This window comes from Dinoponera quadriceps, unplaced genomic scaffold (assembly GCF_001313825.1).
Source record: "Dinoponera quadriceps isolate SergipeBrazil2010 unplaced genomic scaffold, ASM131382v1 scaffold777, whole genome shotgun sequence".
Classification (NCBI taxonomy): Eukaryota; Metazoa; Arthropoda; class Insecta; order Hymenoptera; family Formicidae; genus Dinoponera; species Dinoponera quadriceps.
In genome coordinates, this window is record NW_014555488.1 from 2492389 (window position 1) to 2518985 (window position 26597).

General features: G+C 45.3%; 2 protein-coding genes across 3 annotated transcripts in view; one reads left to right on the top strand and one right to left on the bottom strand.

Moving 5' to 3' along the window:
- The window catches only part of LOC106744452 (coagulation factor VII), a 23862-nt gene extending 10284 nt beyond the window's left edge, over window positions 1-13578 (top strand). The window contains exons 3-11 of one of the 2 annotated variants that reach the window (XM_014619249.1): window positions 9151-9247; window positions 9322-9443; window positions 9509-9613; window positions 10157-10290; window positions 10649-10779; window positions 10859-11058; window positions 11658-11792; window positions 11863-12087; window positions 12724-13578. In XM_014619249.1, coding sequence (XP_014474735.1) covers window positions 9151-9247; window positions 9322-9443; window positions 9509-9613; window positions 10157-10290; window positions 10649-10779; window positions 10859-11058; window positions 11658-11792; window positions 11863-12087; window positions 12724-13017 — 1443 coding nt within the window. In that variant the 3' untranslated portion in view covers window positions 13018-13578. The remainder of the gene's footprint in view (window positions 1-9150; window positions 9248-9321; window positions 9444-9508; window positions 9614-10156; window positions 10291-10648; window positions 10780-10858; window positions 11059-11657; window positions 11793-11862; window positions 12088-12723) is intronic. The other variant, XM_014619250.1, reaches the window with a different exon arrangement.
- Window positions 13579-13674: 96 nt separating this feature from the next.
- Window positions 13675-26597, bottom strand: part of LOC106744453 (nuclear migration protein nudC) — a 97092-nt gene continuing 84169 nt past the window's right edge. The window contains exons 5-7 of the mRNA XM_014619251.1: window positions 15671-15865; window positions 14334-14536; window positions 13675-14228 (exon numbers count right to left, since the gene is read on the bottom strand). Of these exons, the coding sequence (XP_014474737.1) occupies window positions 14177-14228; window positions 14334-14536; window positions 15671-15865 (450 nt within the window). The 3' untranslated portion in view covers window positions 13675-14176. The remainder of the gene's footprint in view (window positions 14229-14333; window positions 14537-15670; window positions 15866-26597) is intronic.

The following is a 26597-nucleotide window of genomic DNA, read 5'->3' on the forward strand; positions in this document are numbered from 1 at the left end:
GGGGGGGGGGGGGAGAAGAGAGAGAAAGGAGAACGCGAAGGGGGCGTAAAGAAGGACGAGGAGAATGTCGCGTACGGTTCCCTTCGGCGGCGTCCTGAGATTCGCAACCGCCTCCGAGATCCCGTCCCTATGCCCTCCCTTCCTTCTTCCTCGTCGTTGTGAGATCCTCGTCCGTTGGAGAGAGCTCTCCTCCGGCCGGAGAACTACCACGACGTCTTTTCTCGTCCGTCCCACCCCCGTCGGTCGGTTCGTTCGTTCGTCGCTCCTCATCTTCCTCCTCGTGGTTTCTTTGCCAAGACGTTTCGCGTCCTGTGCCAAGACCGGCGATTCCATTGTCTCGTCGGCGTTCGTCGCCGTCGATGCGCGATGCAGGGAAGCGGCCGCGATTCGCCGACGGCGGAGCGGCCGATTAGAATTCCGCGGCCGGCCGGGAGTTCAATGCGTGATTGTCGGGGCTCAACGGCCACTGGCATCCGATGCGCACGGCTCATGACACGAATTACCGTCTCACCGTTTGATTCACCGATAAGGGACGCGTGACTCGCAGCTGAAACGCAGCTGCGTCGCGCGTGCGTCTGAATGGAATACTCGTTTAATGACGGACGCTCGAGCGCGCAGGAGGATGCGCCCAGCGAGGATTCAAAGGACGTGTTTCCGAATCGAGGCCATTGACTACGTTTACACGGTCACGTTGATCCGGTTTAGGGACGACCATGGCATAACTCCTATCTGCGAAGTGCCGTTTACACCGATATTATAACATCGGTTGCATAGTCCACGCTTTCGAAGAAATGTAGACTCGCAAATCTGGTTTTAAGGTAGTTGGTAGTCCGTAGAGTGCCGGATATTAAAGGGCCCTTTTTGCAGGTTTGTTATTTCACCGAGAGAAAAGACTGTCCTATAATTTGATTTAACTAATTAAACTAAATTCGCAGTACTGACGGTAAATATACGAGCACAGTCGGAGTAATAAATGTTAATTTTGAGAGCACGTGGAATTAAAACAAATATATACACGATATTATAAACACGGTGATATTATTTATCTTTCTTCTCGATGCTTCGTTTCTACGTCAGGTGAGCTAACAGAGATGTATAATATTTCAGTATTTAAATGTATATGCATATATACTTCTCTTTATGCAATTACACGATTTTATAGAAATGGATTCAAGGTGAGGATTAATTGAAACCGCTTCGTGCAAACAGACACGAATCTAAAGTAGTCGCAACTACGGTTGTTACTAAACCGAATTAGCCTTGCCGTGTAAACGTAGTCATTGTTCCACAACTCGATGGCGTCCGTGTGTCGTATGTGTGTGCGCACATCGACGTATCCGAAATAGACTCGCTAAGGCTCCACCAATGGTACGTACGTATCAACGCGAAGGCTCGCGGAATTTTAACGAGAAACATTTCCAATTACGCTATTTGTAAGTTATTAGCGGGCAATAACGCTCATAAGTTACATTCACAAATGACATCTCTAAATCTACGAGACAGGCGTATAAAGCTTATGACAACCGGTCGGCACGATCGATGCGCCACGCGCGCGCACGTGACATTGTGCCTTTACTTCGTATTTAGCAATCGTCGTGCAAGCGCACGGCGGAGCGCGGGACGAATGAATCGAAAACAAGTTATTCCGGTATAACTCGTCTACGCACAAAGAGCTGCCTTCATTAATATCGCGTATTAACTGTCGCTCGTGTGGGTTCCCCGCTAAATGAACGTACCGTTTCCCGTAAATGCGGCCATCCTAGTCGAGAGAGAGAGTAGGAGAAAAAGAGAGATAGATAGATAGATGGAGGGAGGGAAAGAGCGAAAGATTACAATTTCGCCATCGGCGCACGAGAAGTTATCGCGGCGGCGAGGCGAGGACAATCTCCTCGCGGGAGACAAATTTTCCCTTGTGCGTTTATCTCCCTGCGATTCCCGGCTTCGTGCGCACAGACGCGCAATTCAATTCAAGCTCGTATCGAGACGGGAATGGTACGAGGAAACGACGCGCGACCGTCACGCACGGCGCATCGATACTTCAGCGGAGTGCTCGTAAAATTAGCCGTGGGCACCGCGGAGAGAGTAAAGAGAGATGCATCATCTCGCGTCGCGCGAACTCGCGTCCCGAGCGGAGTACGTTAGCGTCGAGGAACAATGAGGAGTTGCACGGCCCTAGTAATAATATAAAGCGGCCGTGTGGTGTCGGAGACGGTGATCCGGAAATAACCACGGCCGTAAACGCGAGCCGGACGCACGTGGAAGAAGAACCGGGGGAAAGAAGAAGAAGGAGGAGGAAGGTGGAGGTGGAGAGAAGGAGAGGAGAAGGAGGCGGCAGCGAGTAGGACGGATGGTTAGCGACGGTTAAAAGCGCTGCAGGTGACTCCTTTTCCCGCGGCCCTCAAACGATCCTAATAGCCGGCTTTACGGCCCGAAGTCCCGCAACCGCCAACTCGCAAATTGACTCCTCGTAAGTCCGGCTTTCATCGTTAAATTTAGGAAATCAGACCGATACGGCGCATTCTATGAAGCGACAATAATGATTGAGATGATTTCGAATATCGACATTATCATATTCGTAACTTCGTCTCTTTTAGAGAGGGCCTCGATCGACCGCGTTTTCCAGCGCTCTCGGCTGGCTTGTTTACCGCTCGCGAGCAATCGGACGGCATTCACCTGTGAACCTAATCTAATTGCTATTAATTCGCCAACGTACCTCGCGCGTTTGCGTGTACGCGTACAAATGTGTTTGCCCGTGATATACGGCACAAAGTGCGCGATACATAGCGCATTTACGACGCATATTGAAAATTGATCCTCGCAATAGAAGCCGTTCTTTCTCGAGGAAAATCGCTGAATCATTGAGGACGACATTCTTAGAAACTCAAGGCGATTGGGGCAAGGAAATGAAGTACGCGCTGGGGGACGCGCGGTTAACCTTTCGACGGGGAGCGTCGAAAGCGGCGTGAACTTGTAAATTAACCCGGCGTGCGTGATTAACGAGGAGGAAACGCAAATTGTAGGCGCGCGATGCGATTTATGCGATCGTAAATAATGCCCGGGACGCGTCTCGCGCGCGACGGTATTTAATTCCTCGCGGGTAACGCGGCTCCGTAGCGCGAACCTTGTCCCCCCTCGAACCTTCGGCGGAATCTGCGACGGCGACCGAAACGTCGCATCGACGGACACGCTCAATAGCGTGTCAAGTAGAACATCATTTGCACGAAGTGGAAGGCGTATCGTTGCGTTAACCTGCATATTAAACAACGGAAACGGTAAATCACGCCGATGATCTCATCCGTAGCATTGAGACATTACGAGAAGAGAGAGGATAGATAGAGATAGCTGCCTTTGTTATTGTCCTGGGACAATTCTAAGGACGTTACTGACATAAATTTGCAAAACAAATAGATTTGTTTTTCAACTTTTTCAAGTGTTACGAATTTACAGAACAATTGAAGAAACAGGAAGAGAAGAAAGAGAGGGAGAGAGACGGAGAGATACCGCGGAAAACACGACGAGTATATCCGCGCGAGCTCTCGCTCGCCAGAAAAGACGATCGAGCGATGTTACGCAATGTGCCTCATGACATATTAGACAGTAATGTCACCGCAAGTGGATCAGGGGAGGAATAAAGACCCAAGCTGCGGCCGAGAGCGCGGCACTTTCGGTCACGTCGCGAAAGCTGAGCTGAGAGCCGAGTGGCGGAGCGAACGCTTCCAGAGATTCGCCCATAAGGAAACCGCTCTCTCGTCGTGCGACAATGTCGTCCGCGGAATAGAGGCGACTTTTGCGGAGCGGCTCGCGCCCCGTTTATTGCCGCTATTAAAAATCTAATTAAGAGCGAGCGGTATTTATGAACTCTCGTAAAACCTCGGCGTCGTATTCGAGGGCATCGAACCGCTCTATAAAGTAAGAAGCGTGAGAGGCAAAAGGGGGCACCCTGCCCTGTCGCAGAAACGTCCTCGTCGTATCGCGTCGCGTTACGCCGTATTAATCCAGAAAGAGACTTTTTCATTTCTCAACAATTAACTTTCCCATTATTTTATTATTATCCATATCTCTCATCTTAGAATAATGTTTAGTTACAAATAGAGTCTATTTATTTGACAATCCTCGGTTCCGCCATTTCTGATCAAATGAGTAACTAAACCGATCAGTAAGAAGTCGGAGATAGCCAGATTCTTACTTATGGATTCTAATCTAGACTCCACGTTGACGACATCCCCGATTTCCTATTTAAGACGTTGATATCATAACGTGAAGTCTGTGTCGGTATTAAATCGATACTTCGCCAGTGTCCAGTATTCTTCGAATACGCATGATTCCTGACGTAGGAAGTCGTTCTCGCGCGCGTTTTAAGGTGTCATACCGAATCGTCGTCGGGATGGCCGTCGATGCAACCGCGTTATTGTACTTTATGACGGTGTCTATTACTTCAATCGATCGTTGGCAGGAGAGAATAAGCGGCCGTCGCGATTGTAATTTGTGGCCACGCGATGGATACCAGCCCGACATTACCCCACGCAACAATGCCGGGGCGACAATGTCGCAATGATTATTCTGTTACACGCGCGCGCGAACGCACTCTCGCAATTATGTCCCTGTGGAAGGCGGCGAGCTGGAGTCGCGGGCCGCGTGAAATATACGAAAGTCCCAGCATACGCACACACGTGCACACGTGGCCATCTCGCGCGAGATCGCTCGAGGACAAATGAGCGAATGCATTATTGATGGCATGGTGGTTAGATACATTGCTCGGATTACACGGCGATTAATGTCAATGAAATTTTGATTTATGGAAGTTATCGCGCGCGCTCTCTCCGTGAGCGAGCCCAACCTTACGATATCCACCGTCTCCGTGGCGGGTTCTCTCCTTCTCATCAAGATCCGCGCGATCGCCGGGATTTCGCGCGAGGATCATCGGAGGAGACCCTACCGTGTCCTCGCTTTATCGGCCGGAGACTTAGAGCACACATCCTCTGACCATAGTAGGTGGGACGGTCCTCCGATGGTGCACACGAGACCATAAATCAGGCCGCGAACTCGCCACAGCGAGCATTCCATCGACAGCTCGGCGAGACAACAGCGGGGCCCACGGGATCCCACATTAAAACCGTAGCAACCCTCCATCGAAGAAATCACCGACCATTTTCGGACGTTGGACGACCTCCGAACGCCGGCGTTACCATCTAGGGACGCCGTTGCCTCGCGAGCCGGATGTCGCCCGAACCGTATCTTATCTTCGCCGTGATGGATCATCATCCGCATCTACCACCTTGGTGGAACTTGAACCTCGTCGGTGTCTAATCACGAAGTAGTCAATTCGTGTAACCTCGCCTTAATTAGCTAATAATGTAACGCTCACACCTCACTTACTGGTCAGATAACGGGCCTAAATAAATCAATTAGCTGGAGGTTAAATAAATCTTCGTAACTTCCACATTCGTCCCGACTTTTTATCCTCGTGACTTCGATATTCGCTACGATTGAATGAAAATAAAAAAAAAAAAAACGCACTTAAGACTCGCGCGAAACGCTGTTACGTATCATCGGCCGAGACAAAAGGTCCAAATCGCACGCTCGTCGGCCGACTTGCGGCTAGTGAGAAGAAGCGAGAAGCCATCGAAGGGAACCGGCCAAGTGAAAATTGAAGCAGCCGTTTGGCGAACCGCACCGGACTTCGTACCAGTGCGCTCGGCGCGTTCGTTTTTCCCCGGCGAACGTTAACATTCGTCATGCGCTCCCGCGCCGATCCGGTATAGGGCTTTCAGACGGTGAAGTCGTATCGGCAATGAGACGAGCACGCTCCCCCCCCTCTCTCTCTCTCTCTGTCTCTTCCTCTCTATCTCTCCGCGACTTTACCTCGCTGAATTGCTTTCCCTTTTAGCGGCACGAACTTTTTGCGAGATTGTCACCGAGATGCAAGGTACCGCACATCTCAGCCTAGTTTGGACACGCTAACCTCGCCGCATACAAATTTCCCACTAGCCCGTTGTTCTCCTTACCGAGATCGCCTCTTTCTTCGTTCAGCGTTTTTCCGACGCCACATTCCGCCTCTCCCTCGGCTGATGATCATTTCGCATTAATGAGTCATCGTCGCCTGCACTGGGACGCGAATCGGTCCGATGGGTCGCGTTCGTTACGTAACAGACGAAAAGGATGAAACTTACCGCGATCATCTGCACAGTCAGCGTCATGTATGCTGTACCTAGTGTTCTAAATAGGTACTGAAAGTACCTATTTCCTAGACGAAAGAGTCGCGCAATTTTCAGCTTTACATACAGAGAAAAAGGTTCCTTTCGATTTTGTATACGTGTTCGTTTGACTCTGATTTGTTTAATATAAACAACATAGTTTAATGCCAAATATCATTTTGTTTGAATGAAAATGTTGTTTCACTAAAATAAGCCATGTTTAATGCTGTTGTCATGTTGTTTTGATGGAAAAAGCAGTGTTATTTAGAAGAAATAACATATTTCGTTTTCAACAGAACAATTATTTATTTATTTATTTCATTATATATCAAATATTGTTCCACTGAAACAGAAAAGAAGTTTTTAAATTTCTCTAACATAGTGTTACTTCTTTCAAATAATTTGTTGCTTGTGACAACTATTGTAATGTTTGAATAAAAATAGAAAAGAGATGTGTCATTTGACGTAAAGATATCTATTGTTCGAAAAACCGAACAATTTTGTTTGTTGAATCAAAAATTCATTTGTTTGCTTCCATTCCAAAAGACAAATTTGCCTCAACTAAAGAAGTTTTATCAAATCAAGAGAAATTTTTTTCTCTATGCACATTACGCATTAGGTTGAAGATCGCGGAAGTAGCTCTAGTTAGTAACGATAGGGTTGTAATGGTTCTAATAATTTCAACTTTGTGTGTACATGCGAGAGATTAAAAATTGTGTAATAATAAAAAATTTCAATCTGGAAGGACGGATATAACATACATGACGGCCACTGTACCTTGATCAGATCGCGTCGTTATCAATTTTCCTTTACCGCGTAATAACACTGAGAAGCCAAAGGCCTTCTGCGAAAAACGAAACGAAATAACGGACGGTGCCTCTAAGTGCGCGAAATCGATACGACCGGTAATTGACTCGAAGTCCTCGGGATGAGCGCGGAAAGCTCGCTCGCTCGAGCATATCGGCCGAGGATCGCCGCGACATTCCGATCACTAAAGATCATTCGCCGTGGCGATCTGCAGATTCGTTTTGCATATTTCGGCTAATTACCGAGTGAATCGGGGAAGCGCGGCTCGGCGGAGAAGTCAAGTCCGAGAGAACCTGTCCGCGCGCATACGTAAGTTCCTACGGGAGTTCGCAGGCGAGACATCGTCAGCTCGGAGTTTCGAGAACTCGTCGTCGGCTTACGAAAAACGCGCGCTTTCCAATCGTTCATAGTCTCTGTCTTCCGCATATCGGCCGCTGGTAATGATTCTTTAAGGTCTCTTAAGGGGACGCTATACTCGAAAAGTTTGCTGGTGAAATGCTGATTCCTTTCTACAATGTTTACGTTGTGCATAGAATTATAAATACTTTTACACGGTGAAAGTACGCCCGAAAATGATGAATACTTTTATATGGTGAAAGTATGCCGCGAAAATGAATCGAAGCGTTGCTCAATGCGCGGAGAAACGATTCAAAATTGAAAGATTAACATCTCCAGCTGTCAGTTAGCGTAAATATTTAGCCGACACAGAAATCTGGCAGCTTGTATATGCCGAGAGTGTCAATGCTTTAGTCGGAAAAATTTCGAAGAATATTTTTATTCCTTTTTAATTAAACTTTGGGACCTAAAGCGACGCGAAAAGTTTGCGGAAAAATTCCGATATATCTCAGTGAAATTTTCCTTTAGACGTCATAAAACAAAGTAGTGCATATTTATCGCACTCGCATTTACATCGTACTTAGATTCACGTAAGATTTACATGTAAGACCTCTATAAGAGGTACAAGAAAAGTAGCGTGATCGTGCTAGCGCTTACATAATGTAATCTTTTGAGGATCATTTCTACGTTATCGACGCTTGTCAAGCTCGTCATCGATTATGGCATCCCTTTGATCGCTTGTTTCGACGTTTCATCAAGGAGGATTCGTCGGCGACTACCGTGGAATTGTTTCTGCGCTCGTGGAGAACAAAATACGTAGCGAAACTCTTTCTCTCTCCTGTCGCGCGCGGTGCGACGGTGAATTTCCGCGAGGTAATCAACCCCGACGTGTGTGGTAATCGAGTTTTGCGTCATTGTCATCGCGGACAATACCGCGACGGTAGGCCGTTAAAAGGGCGCTTCTCGAATACCGTTTTGGTCGTGCTTGAATCCAGTAATGAATCACCGCAGCTGCGAACGATAACTATTGTTCGGTGAGCCCGTCGCGAGCGAGCCGGCGAACGTTCTGGAAAGCTTCGAGAAGGCGCGACAGCGAAATGATAGTAATTTCATATACCCACGTATCGTCGACACGGTGACATCGCGTAACGCATGATTAGCGCCGACGATGGTTACGTGGCGATGCCATTACCAGCGGGCAAATTGAGTTTAATGTCGCGAACTGGGCGTTACAGCCTTGAGCCGCACGATGAAATTAGAGCTAGTCAGGCCGTATTTATTGAACAGTGCTTCGGCCTAGGACCAGGACGTTTTAAGGCGATCGTATCGGCGTGCACACGCGGATCCGGTAAAGCGACAATGACTCTGACAAACGAGCTCTTAATCGTGTTGATAGTTGAGATAGAATTTAACCGATACAGACCCGCGATATCGTACAACGATTAATTACCGGCTAAATACACGGTCGGTGGAACCGGCTCTAAACGAATCAAAGAACTCGACGAAAAATAAAAATCCAGAAGAAAGGAATTAGCCTGTCCATATAATACAAGTGGAATTTAGTTACCAACCGGACTTAGTCTTTAGCTGCGGGAGCTAAAAACTAAGGGTACAGAGACCAAATATTAGCCGGATTAATTAAATTTCAGTTGTATCGCAGGGACAGTTAATTTTCGCCCGTGGTGAGTTTTCAGCTAATTCCTCACCTCCGTGTAGAAACAAAATTGAAACTAACACCCTTGTCCAATGTCTAATGGATCCTAAGTGTTGTAAGATTTTATTTTGTTAATTGTGCTTTGAAAAATGTCCGTAGAATGAGAACAACACGTTCGTCTTCGGGGTGAAGGCCGACACAGGTTGCCTCCGTTTGGTCGATCGACTGTCTGCCGTGAAGCATTTACCAAAGAATAGTAAGTCTGTTTCTTCGCTCGAGCTAAACTTCGATCGAGAGAGGACTTTACCAACGTTCCCGATTACTTTGCAGGAGCGGCGAAGCCGTCACACTTCACGGGCTGGAGTGAGTGGTCGGTGTGCGACCGGCATTGCACGCAGAACCGCGTCAAGAGGTGCCGGTCGAGGGAAGTTTGCGGAACTACTGTACTTAGGGTAAGTGCGCGAAACACCAAATTATATTGCGAGTGATTTCCCAATCGTCGCTCATCTCGGCACAGGAGGAGCGCGGCTGCGAGCACAACAGGGAGGGACGACGAAGACGGTGCAAGCAACGCCAACGTTGGGGACATCGACGAAGGGACGAGAGGTTCCACGTCGTCCAAGTGAGTCGCGATGAGCGATTGTGCAGCTGCTGACGCATGAGATTTTTCACAACATACTCATAAATTCAGTTGTCTTTAACAAAAAAAGAAAATATCCGACATTTTTTTAATGAAATCTTTTACACCGGAAGTATCGTACTCTTTAAGTTTTTTAGAGTGAAATTTCTCTCTTACTAAAAACAAATGAAAATTCGCTCGAAGCGACAGCGAAAATACCTGCCGCTCGAAATCAGAAGAGTGAACGTTCAATTCAAACTATAGAATGAGCTTTTAATTTACACGAGTGAATCTTTCTCTCTCCCTCAATCAAAGCGGATTTTTCACTTTTTATTCCGGTGACGGTGGAGCAATCAGATTTACTCTTCGAAGAATTCGAAATTTCTTAAGAAGAAAATGCGCTACACAAGAACGAAAAACACGAAAAAACTTAGAGAGTATTTAGAAAGAAACTATCTCTCTCCCCCTCTTTTTCTCTCTCTATCTTTCTGTCTCTCTTATCTGTAAAACAATTGAATTTACAAAGATTCTTCGACGCGCTCTCAGCAGGTACCGAAGGAAGCGGAGCCCAGACAAGGCAAACGCAGGGGGAAGGACACCAAGGAGCACCCCGGAGGTTTTTACGGAAAATGGAGCAAGTGGTCACCGTGTACAAGATTGTGCACCACGCAACGTCACAGGTATTCGCACAACCCGAGTCGACATTTTGGCGCTACGTTAATCCTTTAACTCTACAACACAGTAGGAGCTGAGATAGCGAAGTAGAGGTTCGATTTCAATTCTAAAAATATCATTTATTCCTACTTTGATCCTGACGATGTTTCAAATTTCCGTTTTCGCTATTTTAATCAAAATATCTTGTTCCAAGTAGCAAGATTAGATTTGTCGAATAAAAGGCTCAAGAGAGAAGTTAATAAATGTGAATATTGTCAAAATGGGGTTTTATCAGACCATAAATCATCTAAGTAGGCGCGAACTATCCTTATAAGCGCCGAAGTACCATCGGAATTTCAAGACGCGTCCGTCCACTTCAATTAGATGGTGCAGAAAGCCCGGTATCTGCGGCCGCGACGTCATACGGGAGAGCGCCTACTGCTACGTCGAGGGTAGCTTCTGCCAGAAATGGATCCATCGGAAGATTCGCGGCAGCCACGAGGAGGACGGCGACGGTGAGTAAATTCGAATCGCACAACGATCAGAGCGATCGGACAAACGAGCTTGCCGGTGTCACACGGTGCGATTTTCCAGACTCGGTGTTGGACGAGTTCGAGCTCAATCCCAACACCGTGGACGGCTTCGCGCCGGAGAAGAACCCGAACATTTGGAAATGCGGGGTGACGAATTCGCATAAAGGTTCCCGATTGTCGTACTTCACCCGAATCATCGGCGGTCGCCCGACTACGCCTGGGAGCTGGCCGTGGCAAGTGGCTGTGTTAAATCGATTTCGGGTGCGTTCAGTAGAGTGTGGATGTTATACCGACGGTTATGAACGAAACAAGTGACGTAAAATTACGGTCTGACGGTCGTTGCCAGATCGAAAAATAAGGGCTTCGGAGTGTCTTCGCTCTCTAAATTTCATGGCGTGAAATTCCACTCGAAAAGTAGAGCGATGGTCGGTCACTCGAATTATTTTCAAATTCCACTCATATAGAGTAAATTCTTCATTTTAAATCGTTGAAAATAAATGTATCCATTCGAAATTGACGAAATGCATCGGAACAAATTCACTATGATCAGTTAAATTTAATTAAATTGTATATAAATTAAATTAAATTGTATTGAATTAAACTGTACATCGATTAAATACATATTAAATTGAAGGTTGAATTGAAATCAATTAAATTTGTGTGAATTAAATTCAAAACCATTCGACTTGAGTGAAACGTTCACTCTTGTGACTCCGAGCGACAGAATTTTCACCATCGAGTGATTCGAGTGATTTTCATTTGTTTTGAGTGAGATTTCTGGGAAATTCTAAGAATGCTTCAAGACTTTCCAGCCATTCGCATTACCTGAACTTACGCTGATTGAACTTTTGCCTTTTCAGGAAGCCTTTTGCGGCGGAACATTGGTGTCTCCGAAATGGGTACTGACCGCAGCGCATTGCATCAGGAAACGTCTGTACGTGCGCATCGGAGAGCACGATTTGACGGTGAAGGAAGGCACGGAATTAGAGCTTAGGGTACGCGTCGCGATTACATAAGCTCATTGAACAATTGCGCGCCCTATCGACTAACATTGCGATTGCGTAGGTGGACTCCGTGACCATTCACCCAGAGTACGACGCAGATACTGTCGACAACGACATAGCTCTGCTTCGTTTACCAGTTACCTTGACCCCGTCCGCGTCAAAGGGAATTGCGTGTCTGCCTGCGCCGAAGCAGCCCTTGCCTACGAATCATTTGTGCACTATTATTGGCTGGGGCAAGTCCAGCGTGACGGACGACTTCGGCACAGATGTGCTTCACGAAGTCAGAGTAAGGGAGTTTCGGCACACATGAACAATCGAAAAATCTTTGAAAAAAAGAATTCTTAAAACATCCGTAAATATTAGAAAACTGAGAATCTGAAAAAAAAAAATAGTAATGACTACATCTTTAACATGTTAAGTGTCGAACGTGGCAGTCATCGGTGACCGGTGCGACAATACAATCATGTTTCATTAAGTTACGTATTTTCTAAATTCTTTGAAGTGGAATCTCGTTCGAAAAGTAAAACGAGTCGTTCGAATTCGAGTGACTTTTCATTTATTTAGAGCGAATTCCCCACTCTGAATCGTCGAGTGAAAATTTCCACTCGGGATTGGAGAATGAATCTGATATACTCCACTGTCATAAGAACATGTTTACTCCAGTCGAGTAGAGAGTATAAAGTTAATTACACAATTAATTGCACTTGAAAAAGCAATCGTATAGTCAATAAAGAGCTAATGAAATGAGATAAAAAGTTGTTGAAAACATGGTTTTCTCGGGACATATTTATTTATAGTAATTTTCATCTTTCAATCATCAATTAAGTTTTTGTATCAATCATTACGGCAATCACTACGGAAATCGACAAGGCAAGTCAAAGATAAGATAAAGAGAACATAAATGTGAAATATCTGATTTTAGGTTCCGATAGTGTCTCCCGAAACCTGTCGGGAGGTTTACGTGGACTACAGAATCACGGACAACATGTTCTGCGCCGGTTACCGCCGCGGAAAAATGGACTCTTGCGCAGGCGATAGTGGGGGACCTTTGCTCTGCAGAGATCCCCGGAAAGCCGATCACCCGTGGACGATTTTTGGTATCACTAGTTTCGGTGAGGGTTGCGGCAAACGTGGTAAATTCGGCATTTATGCCAGACTGCCGAATTACGTGCGCTGGATAACGCGAGTGATGAAGCAAGCGGACGAGTACATTTAGGGAGGCACCCAAAATTTTGGTTCTACTTGGTTTCTAACCGAACAGATTTCGTCGAACTCTGAACTGTCGATCGAGAACACTCCCTGTACAAGTTGTACCTGAGTCGAAATTTTGGAACTATATTAATCTTTTTCTCAATGTACGTTGATCTTTCAAGTTGAACAAAATGTACAGGAAGGGCGATTGACTAAAATTTGTAGAACCAACATTTTAGCTCGGCACTCGACGCGCATTGTAATTATAATTAGTGTTCGTGCGTAAATCAAGGATAAAAAGTAGAAGATATAACAGAAGATATAAACGGTCGTGATACGATTTTCTAATTATATTTCGACCTGTTATAAACCTGTTATAAAAGCAATCCGTAAAATTTGCGATATTAAATGTTTGAGAGCACTAAAACATAGGCTAATCGTGTTGCGATTTGCCATTACAATCGTTGAGTTGCTACACGACACACTTCGCTCTCTTCGGAGTCGCGTTTATGCCGTTTTGTATGAGAAATCGGGGAATGAAGTGTAATTTTTGCAAGAAATTAACGAAGTTTATAATACATACGTACGTGACTTGATTATCCATCACTTACCTCTTACGGACCGAACAACTGCTGACGATTACACGTGCTGACTCATATTATTGATAATACAATGCCGTGAGAAAGTGTTTATACAACTTTTATTTACTGAAACGCATAAATTCGGTGTAATTGTTAAAACATATCTTCCGTCGTCAATCGGTCGATCAGTTTATTTGAAAGATAAGAAAAAATGTAACATGTAAATTGTACGTTTACGTTAGCGTGCGATGCATATCTCCGTGTTGTCTCTGAAAATATAGGTGGATAAAGTACAAAAAACGGAAAGGGAGAGGACGAAGCGAATAAGAAAATAAACCGAAGAATGATTGGAACGGAATCTCTCGATCGACAGCAGAACTCTGTAGCTGGTGCTGTGGCCTAACACGGTGCTGCCATCTCCCGCAACCTTCGAAGCGCAATGTATGTTGCAATCGCGTTGACCTCTTCCTTCGGGTGTATCGGAACGTCGACGTTCCGATGATCACGAAAGAGCGAGACGCGATCGCAACGGTATCGACGATGCGGCATCCGGAATTTTAAGCGCGGTTAGCGCCTTGAATGATGATTCGTGCTCGGGTCGAGTTAATTGAATTTACACTTGGAGAAGTCCATCTCGGGATGTTGCTCCATGAATCTGGAAAATTGTCACGAATTACGTTAACGAAAGAAAGAGAGAGAGAGAGAGAGAACCCGGGCCGAGGCGAACGATGCGCGCGTGCGAAATGCCGGCAGATCCTACTTTTTGATAACGCCCTGCTTCTTCTGCTCGTCGGAAGTCGGTAGTCCGAGCTCCTTCTGCCTCTGATCGTACATCATCTTCTCCACGAGACCTCTCGTCTCGATGTCGAGGTCAGACAGTTTGCTGGGTTCGGGGTTCACTTCCTTCGTCCTGATTTCCGGCTCGCTCGTTATCACGTGCGCCCACCATTGCATCTTATTCACCTGCGAACAACGACAGATATCGTCTCGAAATATCGATATCTAATTATCTATTATGTGCGACGCGGTTCTCAGTAGCGGGTTGTAGGCAACGTTTTGCATCTGCACGTGATGTCACCGCACACTGAGAGAAAATAGATGTAAAAAGTGCGAACTATTTATTCGGCGGGTACTGATAACGTATTTGCTTATAACAATACACTTATTTTTACACTGAGAAAAAATTTCTCTCAAATGAGAAAATACACATCTTTTGCATCTGTGGTTTTTTTATCAAAGCAATTATTCGTTCCATTTGATAAAAGAATTTTGAGAGAGACTTAAGTAAAAATATTAACTACAAATATTAACATGACTGGTGACTAATTAAGGAGGAACGAAATAATGGCCAATAAGAGCCTAATTATGGCTGTTGGTGTAGCGACGTATATAAATTATTATCGCGGGAGAATATCAATGTTCATCGTATATTACGCGCGTATTGCAGGAACTTTTCAGACAAACGTGCGCGGCGACTCAACCTCCCACGAATGGGCCGGCCAACAGAACTTAAATCCCAGTAATTTGATTAATAATTTGATTAACTCTTTGAAAAACCTTTAGATATTTTTTTCTCCCAGTGCGTAACGTTAAGTAGTAAACTTCGTAAGACTGATTAATACAAGCACAGGTGGCTATATGGGATCCCACAATGTCTCGTCGGTATCCCGGGACAAATTGGAGCGCTCTGTATACCCGGCACAATCTAAAAATTGTCACGGGATATGTCGCAAATTAATTGCGACGTAATGCAATGTAAATAACCTGTTCAGCGGGACAAAGCGGCGGATAAAAGCCAGTGACGAGAGCGGCAATATCGCGCTGGACTAATCTGTTTACACGATAATCGGACGCGGCGGAATTAATTGGACCTTCGCTCGATTAAACGCTATATTTCGCGGGCTCGTCCAGGGACACACGTCAAGCCCGGCGAATTTGTTCGCCGATCGATCGCGCGTATCTCGAATCTCCATCTGCGACTGGGCGATGTTAGAACCGTCGGAATCACCGTTCCGGCAAGGCCGCGGATCGGCGAGGCCGCGAAAAAGCGCATTACCGACGGCGAGCGCGTGAACGCGTATGTGCCCACCGACTCACCTTTTCCAGATTAATCAGCAACACTTTCCCGTCCTCGATTACCCAAGTGGACTCCTCGAGTTTGACCTCGTTCGGGAAATCGCCGTCGAGGATCGGCGACTGGCCCTTCAGGCCGCAGCTCAGGTGCTTCTTCGCGATCGTCACCACCACGTCCCTCGATCGCACCGAAAAGCTCACCTTCAGCGGCACCCTAATCTGTAACGCGAGAAAACGGAATGCGCGTCAGCTCGAGCCGCGTGTCTCTCTTGTTCCGCAGCCTTCTGTCTTTAAAATGACTTTCACCAAACTCAGATTCAACCAATCGACGAATAATAATGAGAATCGCCAACGTCCAGTGATGTAACTTATCATTCAATAACGATCGGAAAGTTATTCCCTCCTATCTGCGTTAGAGCAAGATAGAGCGAGTTATGTTCGACCGGCAGCAATTTTCAATCGTCGATTACATTAATCAGAGTTCGGTGAAAGTCACTCTTCAGATCTGTTCTAGCTAGCTGCGATTTCGCAATTATTTCGCGCGATTTTCCCATCTTCCTTTCTCTCCCAACAAGCGTCAAGTATGTATCTATTTCGTTCCAAGTTCAGACTTACGACGAGACTGTCGGATAGTCAGATCGCCGATCTTATATTTAAGGTCGCCTTAAGTCCATCTTCAGACGCTTCGTAGCCAATGAAGTGAACCATACAGCGTCTGAAGATGAACTTAAGACGGTCTTATATATAAAACCCGACTATGAATACCTTTATGACGAATTTCGCGCGTCGATTTATTTCGGCAACGGCCGATGTTTGAGGTAATGACACGCCAAAAGCCCGCGCAGACCCCGATCGCGGACAATCGCGGTGCGCGCGCAATGAGAGAATGGATAGCATGATCGATCGATCGATCGATCGACCCGAGGGTGAGAATTATTCGCGGCGTTCTCCTCTACGCTGTTTTGTCCTTCTGCGATTACGATCTCACCGCGGCGATCTCGTCGTCATCATCGTGATCCAATTCACACAGCGACCTCGGCCACGGATTTCGGAAACGAAAAATCGCTATGACCTCAACGCGTACGCGGAGCGAAGGGTGAGGAGGGCCGGGGGGAGGGAGAGCCTTGAACGCTCGGGAGGATCGACGGCGACGAGAATCTCTCGAGCGCGAACCGTGGAGGATGAAAGATGCACCGTAACGATTCGCCAGGCGAAATGGCAAAGGTTCGCGGCATTCCTGGGATACAGCTCGTTAACCACGAAGAGTGCTCGCTTTAATTGACGGCAAGCATCCGCGGATCGGATCTCTGGGATCCGAGACTCCGGGTCATTGCCAGTTCGGCCGGGTCAAGAGTACACCGTCGCTCGAATGTGAACGTTCGTTCGCCTTACGCATAACGACGGCACTCGTTGTCTCGCGAGCGATCGCTTTTTCTATCGAGTCATCCGCGAGCGGGCCACCTGGCGACGCGCGATCGGCACGGCGCGATAGAGCCCGATCTCGGCGATTCACCGGCCGAAATTGCGCGACCGTACGCCGCGATTGTTCGCGAGATACGCGCCACGACGCCGGAACGTTGACGGACGATCAGCTGTTCGCGAACGCAGTCGTATGTGAGGCACAATTTTTCCCTCCGCTAGATACAGTCTGTCCGTCACGGAGAAAAAGGTTTCTTTACAGATTTAGCGATTCTATTTATTTGACGGGAATTTGTCTCGTAGAAACAATATATACGGAATATTATTCGCTTGAGTAAGAATTTCATTGTCTCATTCAAGAAAACTGGATTACTTCGCAGAAAGTACACTGTTATTTGAAATAATATCTTTTGATCAAATAAGATATTATTTGGTTACAATAAACATATAAAATGAAGCAAATAATTTCTTCATGAGAGAATCATCTTTCAATTATGTTTTAAAGTTACGTTTTAAAATTATCTTTCAAACGAATTTTTTATTTAAGGTAAGGATACACATTCGTTGAAGAGTCTAATAATCATACTTATCAATGGAAACATTAGTTTCTCTGGAGCATGCCAATGATGAAATTTGTTTGGGTGTAATAAAATTTATTAAATTTGAAGAAGTCTTTTTCTCAATGTGAGTCTTCTTAGTCCGCGAAAACTGTTAATTTGAGTAATTTGAAAGCGTACATTCGATCGAGTGAGTGCGATTCCGTTTTTAGGTCGAAAAGGGATATTTTTCTGTAATAACGAGTAGTTACAGCGAATTGTATAAGAGTATATTCGAATATTATTAACGCACTATTGAATATTTTTAAGCAGTAAACACGTACAGTGCTGTGTAAATTTGAGATGTGTAATCGTACATTCAGTTACGAGTACAAAATACTTATTTAACGCTCACTTTGCACATTTTGACATAGCACGAGTAAATGGGAGATTCTTTAACGTGCTTCTTTCCGTATTGAAACAAAACTGAATGAAGGAGGAAGTAAGCGTTAGCTCATCACCTGGAAAACGAGTATTGAAAACAAACGGAATTTCCTCAAAAATACTTATGCATACTCGCGTGTACTCGTCATATTCCTTCGCTTAATAAATCGTACACCGTGCAAGAAACGAACATAAAGATGATAAAGTTAAAAACGAGCCATATGAAGAATAAAAGCGGTGAAATATTTTTGTAAAAGCACCTGGGATAATTGTCAATATTATTGTCAATATTAAAAAAACGTCAAGAATGTTAAAAATACAACTATTCAAGAATCTCCGATACCTCATTTACGGTTCTGCCATTAAATCAATGATCTGCCATTAAATCAATTAAACAACAGTAATAGAACGAGAAGATACGAGTAGAAACGAAGTTTCTACGCGTCGGCACCAGTAAAGGTATAATAAGAGATAATCTCAGAATTCTTGATCTCAATATTATTGATTATCCTGACATATTAACGATATTGGGAATAAAGTGAACAGAGTCCTATATAAATTACGACTAATTAGGCATCCTTTATTGGTGCCGACGCGTAGAAACGAAGTTTCTACTCGTATCTTCTCGTTCTATTACTGTTGTTTAATTATCATTGATTTAATGGCAGAACCATAAATTAGGTATCGGAGATTCTTGAATAGTTGTGTTTTTAACATTCTTGACGTTTTTTTCTTAGCATTCTCGACGTGACGAGCGTGTCAGTCATTCTCATCTCATTATGCGCCTTAGGCATTCATTATCTTTGCTATTTTTGTAACTTGTACTTCTTATTCTAATTTCTTTACTCTCAGCTGTTCTCTTTCCTCCTTTACTCCGTTTTTCTTTTCTTTCTCTTACAGCGTCTATACATTTATGTTGTATCGTATTTATCGTTCCTACAAGATTTATCCTCAAGTATAATAAAGCAAATTTTATTCTATATCTTCCGGTTTTGTCGCCGAGGATATTCGTTCCGGTTCGAATCACGAAGCGGCCGCTAAAATTCATTAACATATTCGCATATATCCTCCGATTGAGCGGTGTGTTTATCCGGTGCGTGCACGCGCACACACACACCTGTGTGTGTGTGTATGTTTTTCGTATATGTATGTATTCGCACGTCGTCTATATTTCAATTCCGATTCCGCGGAAGGCACACACTCAACCGGCCGACCGGCCGAGAACATTTCTTGACATTATTACGTATGCAAATACCGCTGCATTATCTTGAACCTTACCTCGAAATTCTTTTTTCTACTTTATATTATTCAAATGACAAGGTAAGGTCTCTCATGTATCTGCATAATTGCTCTAACATCGAGCCGCGGCGAGCCGGCTGTCAGTGGCGTTTTGTTTTCTAAACGACGCCGCCGATACATTCCTTTTCGGTTCAATCTGCGATTTAGCGTGCGTTTCGACACGTGTTTACCGTGTTATTTAACGTCCACCAGGGATCTTCCCGGTTAGTACTCTCCGCTGCTCTCGACGACGTCGCACTCGAACGTTGCGTCGTCATTTCGTCTCCATACGGGGAGCAATGAAATCGTGTCGCATCGCGGAGATGATTATTTTCACGGGCGTTCTTAGATTTCCAACACGACGACGACGGGGCCGATGACGATGGGGCCGACGACGGTGAAGACGACGATGACGACGACGCCGACGACTACGAAGATAGCGACGTCGAAGCCGGGCGCACCGGTGCGTGGAAACGGATCATGGCTACCGACTTTACGTCCGGCGTTAACATAGTGGAATATCATTATAAAAGCGGCAACAGGAGGAGGAGGCGAGGAAGAAGACGGTCGTAGCATTTAAGGTCGCCGCCGCCGGCTGTGCCGAGGTCTAGTCTGAGAGAAAGAGAGAGAGAGCGAAATAGACTGTGACGTTGTGCGCTTTAACGATCTCGCTGGTATATAATGATGTTTAATCGCTTATGCCGAACGGACGGATACATCGATGTTTGTTGTTGTGGTCTCTCGATCACGCAGAGAAACGTGTGTGCCCGCGGCTGCAGCCATGGCGGGTTGACCGAATTCCGTAAAATTCCATTCCTCCGCGCGCGTGCACATTAATAACACGGCGCGCGTATACCGTAAAATAATCATAATAACACATCGACATTAAAGGTGACCGTGCGCGAGCGATCGCTTATTACAACCCACGTAGAAAAGGACGATGGATAAAATAGGCCGACTGTGGCTCCCGGAGCGGCAAGACGGCATGTCTTTCTTTTTTTTTTTCGTAGTTCTGAAACTCCTGAACCTGATTCTGACTTTTAACAATTTTTAATTCGTCAGGAAAATGTTAAAATCAGCATATGAAGCTATTAAAAATATAAGAAGCAGTTATGAGAACAGAATTCAAAAAGTTCTACGAAACGACTTTGAGATAAGAATTAGCAAAAAGAAAAAAAACTCGACCAGTAGACCGGTATGTTATTTAATGTATTAAATACAAGCACTTAACAGCCGTCTTCTTTGATGGCTCTTATTATCGAGTTTTTTTCTTTTTAACGAGAACGGTATGTTAGTAAACGAGTATCAAGCTATATTGAAATAAACAATATTGAGAATCAATCAATATGTTAACAACATAAAATCAAAAGTGAAAATCAATCAATATATTAACAACATAAAATAATAAATAAAAAAGGTCTTATTCGGTCAAAGCGGGTCTTACAAATCTTTTTTTGCGTAAATCTTACAATATCCAGTAATAAAATACTATAATAGTAAAATAATTTTAATAAACGGAAATTTATATATTATATATAAAAGAATATTGATAATCTCCCGAAGACCGATCATTAATTTTTTCCTCTAGTGTAAACTCGTGAAAAATGTAAATTTTCTAATTTGAAAATATTTGAAATATTTACTTTTCACTTTTTCGTTCTGGGAAAAAATTAAGTGATCGCCGTTCCAGTTAGGAAATCTAGTTGGGAAATCTAGTAATGTTCTAAGCATACGATTCTAATGGGAAGCATAAACAGATCCTGTTTAATCAACGTTTCCCTCAAGACTTTCCTGCTTTCTCCATTTTACACTATGATCGAACGAAATATACGAATCACTTGAAATATTCACACTTTACAAGTTACGGTCACTATTAAATGTGGTAACATTAAAAATGCAAGCCCGTTTATTAATTTTCTAATCTGATATTCGGTCTGACTGTCGCTCAACAGATGACAGGTACTCTGGCGATGACAGTCGCACGCGACAAGTCGCAGCGCGCAGCCAATCAGCATCGTGAAAAAGAGGTTTCGTCTCATGTTTAAGATAAGAATGCCCGCGTTCAGCGGAACGTTTATGTTATAACTGTTATTTCTCTGTATTGAAATTGAATCATTCCTGTAAATCTAAAAGAACAATCTCAGCTCAGAAAATGTCCAACAGTTGTAAAAATAAACGTTCTGCTGAACGTGGCCAATCGGATTCTCAATTGGTATCGTAGTGGGATAATCTATTTTGAAACTTCTTTTATCCTACACGAGATCTACACTATATGGAATATGGGAAAACGTGGGAAGATTTCTATGCGGTGGATTCGCAGTCGATCCTCGCAGGACTCGCATTAGTCGGTGGAATAAAACATGACGACGAGACCGTCCGGCGGGTCGTTCTGCGTATACGCGACGTTTCTCTTAGGATCTCTTTTAATTTATAATTTATTTAATAGCTCTCACAAAAACGCATAATTTCTCGCGCGCAAGGACGTTGCGCGGCGGTATTTCGCGAGCGTCCCGCGCGCGGATCACTCGAAGACCGTTGTCGCCGCTTACAAACGACACATTGCCGTGAAAAATGGCGCGTGAGATCGCGTGCTCGTAAACGCGCGGGTTTCACGAGCCTCGGGACGCTCTTAGAGGAGCGACCGAGCGGCGCGCTCCTCGGCGAGAGACCTCGGCATTCGGACTTGTCGCGGGCGAGCGCGCGCGCGACTCCGAAGGCTGCAGCCGCGCGTCGCCTCGCGGATAACCGATTTATTTGGCGCTTCGTAGGAATCCTTGATACTAAAGGATCGGATACGTTAGCACCGGCCTCGGTTGCGCAATCGAATAGTTCGCACGTTACTCACGATGTCGAATAAACGCGCCTCTTTCCGACGCGCTTCGGGGATCTCGTGTGACGGAATCGAAATTTATAATCACGACGACTCGACGAATCGCGCGACTTTCTTATCCGCGTTTTATTGTGCGAATGAGCGCGCCGACAAGGGCAACGACAAAAGGAAGGAAGACGAAATTGGTGCCGATGATAATGATGATGATGATGACGATGACGACAAGGACAATGGCGGAAACTAAGGGCTTTCGTACACGATTTACTGTAATTGTAAACATAAGATATAAATTTAGGTTGAAGAACCAATCAGGATATTGGGGTAAATTTATGTAATCTAGAAGAAAATAGAATTCTCTCTTTCTCTCTCTTTCTCTCTCTGTCTGACACTAAATCTGATTGCAAGCAGAAATAACTGCACAGAAAAAAATTACTGTAAATTTGGGATTTATATTTTTGTACATAAACATACGGGAAAGAGAAGCTTTTCCAGCTGAAAACAAATACAGGTAGAAATTAGCTGCCTGTGTAATACAACTGAAACTTGGTTAATTTAGCTCGTTCTTTTTGTCCCTGTACCTAGTTTTTCATTCTCACAGCTAAAAACTGTGGCCTGGTAACTAAATTTTTCAATCGTATTATACGAACAGCTAATTCCTCTTTTCCACGCAAGAACATGTAATTTTGTGTGAGGATAAAAAATTCCTCTTACATCCTTGTTCGTACGTGAGAATATGAGCCTTGAATTGATACTAATTTTTCCCATACAGGATTCAGCTGGTTGAAATTCTTTTTTCAATTGCTCGGTCCGATTCCTAGTTACACCGCGACTTCCACCTTCTTCCCGACTACACAAGCCGAAAGCAATAATATCCTGGGTTGATTCATCAGCCGAAGCTGACGTCTAATGTTTACAGTTATACCAATTCTCGTATGCGAGAGTGTTCCTAACGAATACGCTTCACTTCCAGGCGCCAAGGACGAGACGCCACAGTGAAAATGAGTCTACGCACGGACAAGGTTGGCAGGTGGAAACTACTAAAACGTTCGGCAAATGTTGCAACCGCTTCTCCGCTTGAGCTTGCTCGCGAGATATCGCGGACGCGCCGCGAGTCAAAGTCGAAGTGTTACTCGAAGCGGAGATTAGGTCGCATTAGCGGCGTGTTGAGCGGCAACAATCGCGTTGCAGAAGTGCACACCGCCGCTGTGAGAATCAACGACAGGCCGGTCCCGCTTGACGGGGCGCGTCTCGCTTATCTCGAGATGTGTCCTCGGCACATCCGGCTGAACTCGGAATCCCGGATTTTCATAAATCCCGCCGGGAATGTCCGATGACGCACTTCGAGGAATTCGCCGCGGCGAGATCGATTAATTAGACGCGCGTACCGCTGCGTCTCTCACAAACGCGTCGTAAACTGTCCGCGCCTCTCTCCCCGTTTTCTATCCCCGATCCTCGGTCACGCCTGATTGACGAGACTGACCGAGGTGGGCTTCTCGTTATTAACCGTCCGGGACCTCGTCGCGATACCGGTCGATACGTCGTCGACAAGCGACAAGCACAAAGCGGGCAGGTGCGGCCTGCTCTACACGCTGCTGCTGGAATCAACGTGTCGCCCTCGGTTTCTCGGCGAAACCGTAGTCCGACGACGATGTGCGTCCGACCGCCAGCCAGAATTCCAGGGGGCCGGGTGAGACCGGTTCCTCCCGAAAAATTGGCGCCGAGCTGACCACGTTTCGGGTCAAAGAACGACCTTGCCTCTCGCCCGTCCCTCACTCCTGCGGCCTCTCCACCTCTCTCCTGCTCACCGACGTCGCCGTCGTCGTTGTTGTCATCATCCTCGTCGTTGTCATCGTCGTCGTCTTCGTGGCTACTCCTCGCGCTCTTCGGGTCCTCGCGATCCTACTCCCCTCCTCGACTCGACGTCGCCGTCGGCATCGCCCGCCGCCGATATCAGTGTCGTAATGACACCGTTGTGTCGGAGAAAAACATGACGACGACAATAACATTGCGTGTCCCACGGTAATGGCTCTCCCGCGATTATCGGATTTCGACCGCAGCATCGAGGATCGCACCCGGTGACGGTTAAACGACGAGATAGGAATTTTTATGGCGCCCGATTACACACAGGGGGCTCTCATTTGCCTACACGAATCTGCTCGTCGTAAGAATCCGACGTTTTGTGGCAGCCACTTCCATAGACCCGAGTCGAAGTTTTAGTCCTACGTTAAATCTACTTAGTTCTACGTCAAGTCTTCGAGAAAAAAACGGAAATAATTTTCCATTTATAGCATCGAAGGGAGCACAATAGGAAACGTTTGAAGGTTTAATATAGAACTGAAATTTCGACTCAGGTGAGCCACCGCATTCAACTCCTTAACGCGCAAACCCGAGTTATCTCGGGCAAGTAATACTAGCAAGCAGAAAAAGTGCTAGATTCAAGTAAATAATTATTCCGATACCCCTTAGCAAATTTTTACTTGGATTAAATAGATATTATTAGGTTGGTGCATATGAAATGTCGGATTCTTAAGTGATTGTATAAAACTGTATATCTTTCTTCAAAAGCTGTTTATTCAATCAAAGTATGCTCCATTCGCTTCAATACACTTCTCCCAACGAGATTTTAAAGCGTAGATGCCTGTCTTAAAAAAATTTTGGTCTTTAGAATTAATAAACTCTGATATCGAGTTTTTTAGACTGTCTTCATTTTCATGGTGTTTGCCTCTTAAAAACAGCTCTAAATGCTTGAAAAAATGAAAATCGGTCGGCGAGAGATCCGGTGAATATGGTGGATGCTGCAAAACTTCATATTCCAGTTCGTTCAGTTTCGCAATTGTTTTGTGCGATGTGTGCGGCCGAGCGTTGTCATGGAGCAGTAGCGGGCCATGCCGATTCACAAGCGATGGGAGTACAATTTGGTGTCTCAATATCGTTGTATGGTCAACTTTCATCCTGATAGCAAGTTCCCTCGTGGATACGGCTGGATCCGCTTCCACTAGAGCCTTCAGGTCATCATTATTCACAGACGTTTTGGGTCTTCCGCGCGGCTCATTTTGCAGTGAAAAATCGCCAGTCCGAAATTTTTCGAACCAACGCTGCACTTTCCGATTGTTAACCGTATTCTCCCCAAACGCTTGGTTTATGTTGCGTGCAGCTTTTGCAGCACTATTACCAAGTTTGTACTCATATAAGAAAATGACGCGAATGTCGGCAGAATTCATATCGGTAATAAACTCAAAAGAAATAAAAAAGGGAAGACCTTCGAGAAAACCTATTTTGTTGAAATGAGTCTCTGGCAATGGACAATACGAGTATGAATGAGGTTATGCCAAATACAAAAGTATAACGAAAACAGGGAGGAAAACGTCCGCATGTAAAGAGAATGCGACATTTCATACGCACCAACCTAATACTTGAATGCAGAACTTTCTTTTTTTTTTATGTAAAACTGTGCAAACCCGAGTTAACTCGAGCACCGTTTTATTTTATACAGGATGTGGCAAAGAAATGGGCGATATTAAAAGTCTATTTACTCCATTATTAAAGTAAGACTAGGTTAGATTAATGAATAAGCGCGCTAAATTGTCGTCCGCACTATTCCAGTTAGTTATCATGGAGCATTGGAGCGGTAAACAACATGCTTTGGAAACATAATTTCTCAAGTCTGCAAATGGCTTCTTAAAATCGCCCGTTTCTTTGCCCCACCCTGTATTACCATGATGCATGCGCCGGTGTTAACTCGGGCATGAAAAATAATTACACTCAAGTTACGATATAACACAATATTGTAAAAAGAATTATTTCAACATTTACATTGCAAATACAATCAAGCGACAAGCCGTGCATCGAGGGATCAAAGGGTTAATGAGAGCTGACTCCTCCGTCGAGGAATTCGACAGCGACGAGGGCCCGTCAGCGACTAATGATCAGCTAGCTGGTCCGACGGACTTGGACGTTAGTCAACAACGTCATCCTTGACGTCCAAGTGCAATCGTACGAGTGCGAGACGGATGATCGCGCGCTTTTCATCAACGATTCACGCGGAAATTCGCCTTACGAAACTCGCCCCCGTTCGTTCGTCCCGACGTGCGCGCGTGTCCAGTTCATTATAGTCACGCGCTATGAAGACCTCAAGTATCATGCGCGAAAGAGTCGCAAAGCAGGAGAGGACGGAGCGAAATTACCGGCCTCTCGCGAGACCGCTCATAGACGTTGCTCAATGTTTTACGCTCTCGCGTAATATAATAAATAACACGGCGTGACGTTAATACGCGAAATTCGCGCTCGAGAATTCGACGTTAAAATTCCGGGGGAATGTAATAAATTGGCCTTTTTCTCCAACGTCCTCCGAGCGCGATAAACGGCCGGCCATAGTCGGGGCAGCACAATGGATAATTTCCTAAGTGCGGATAAAACGAGCGTGCGGGATGGAGGGGGGGGGGGG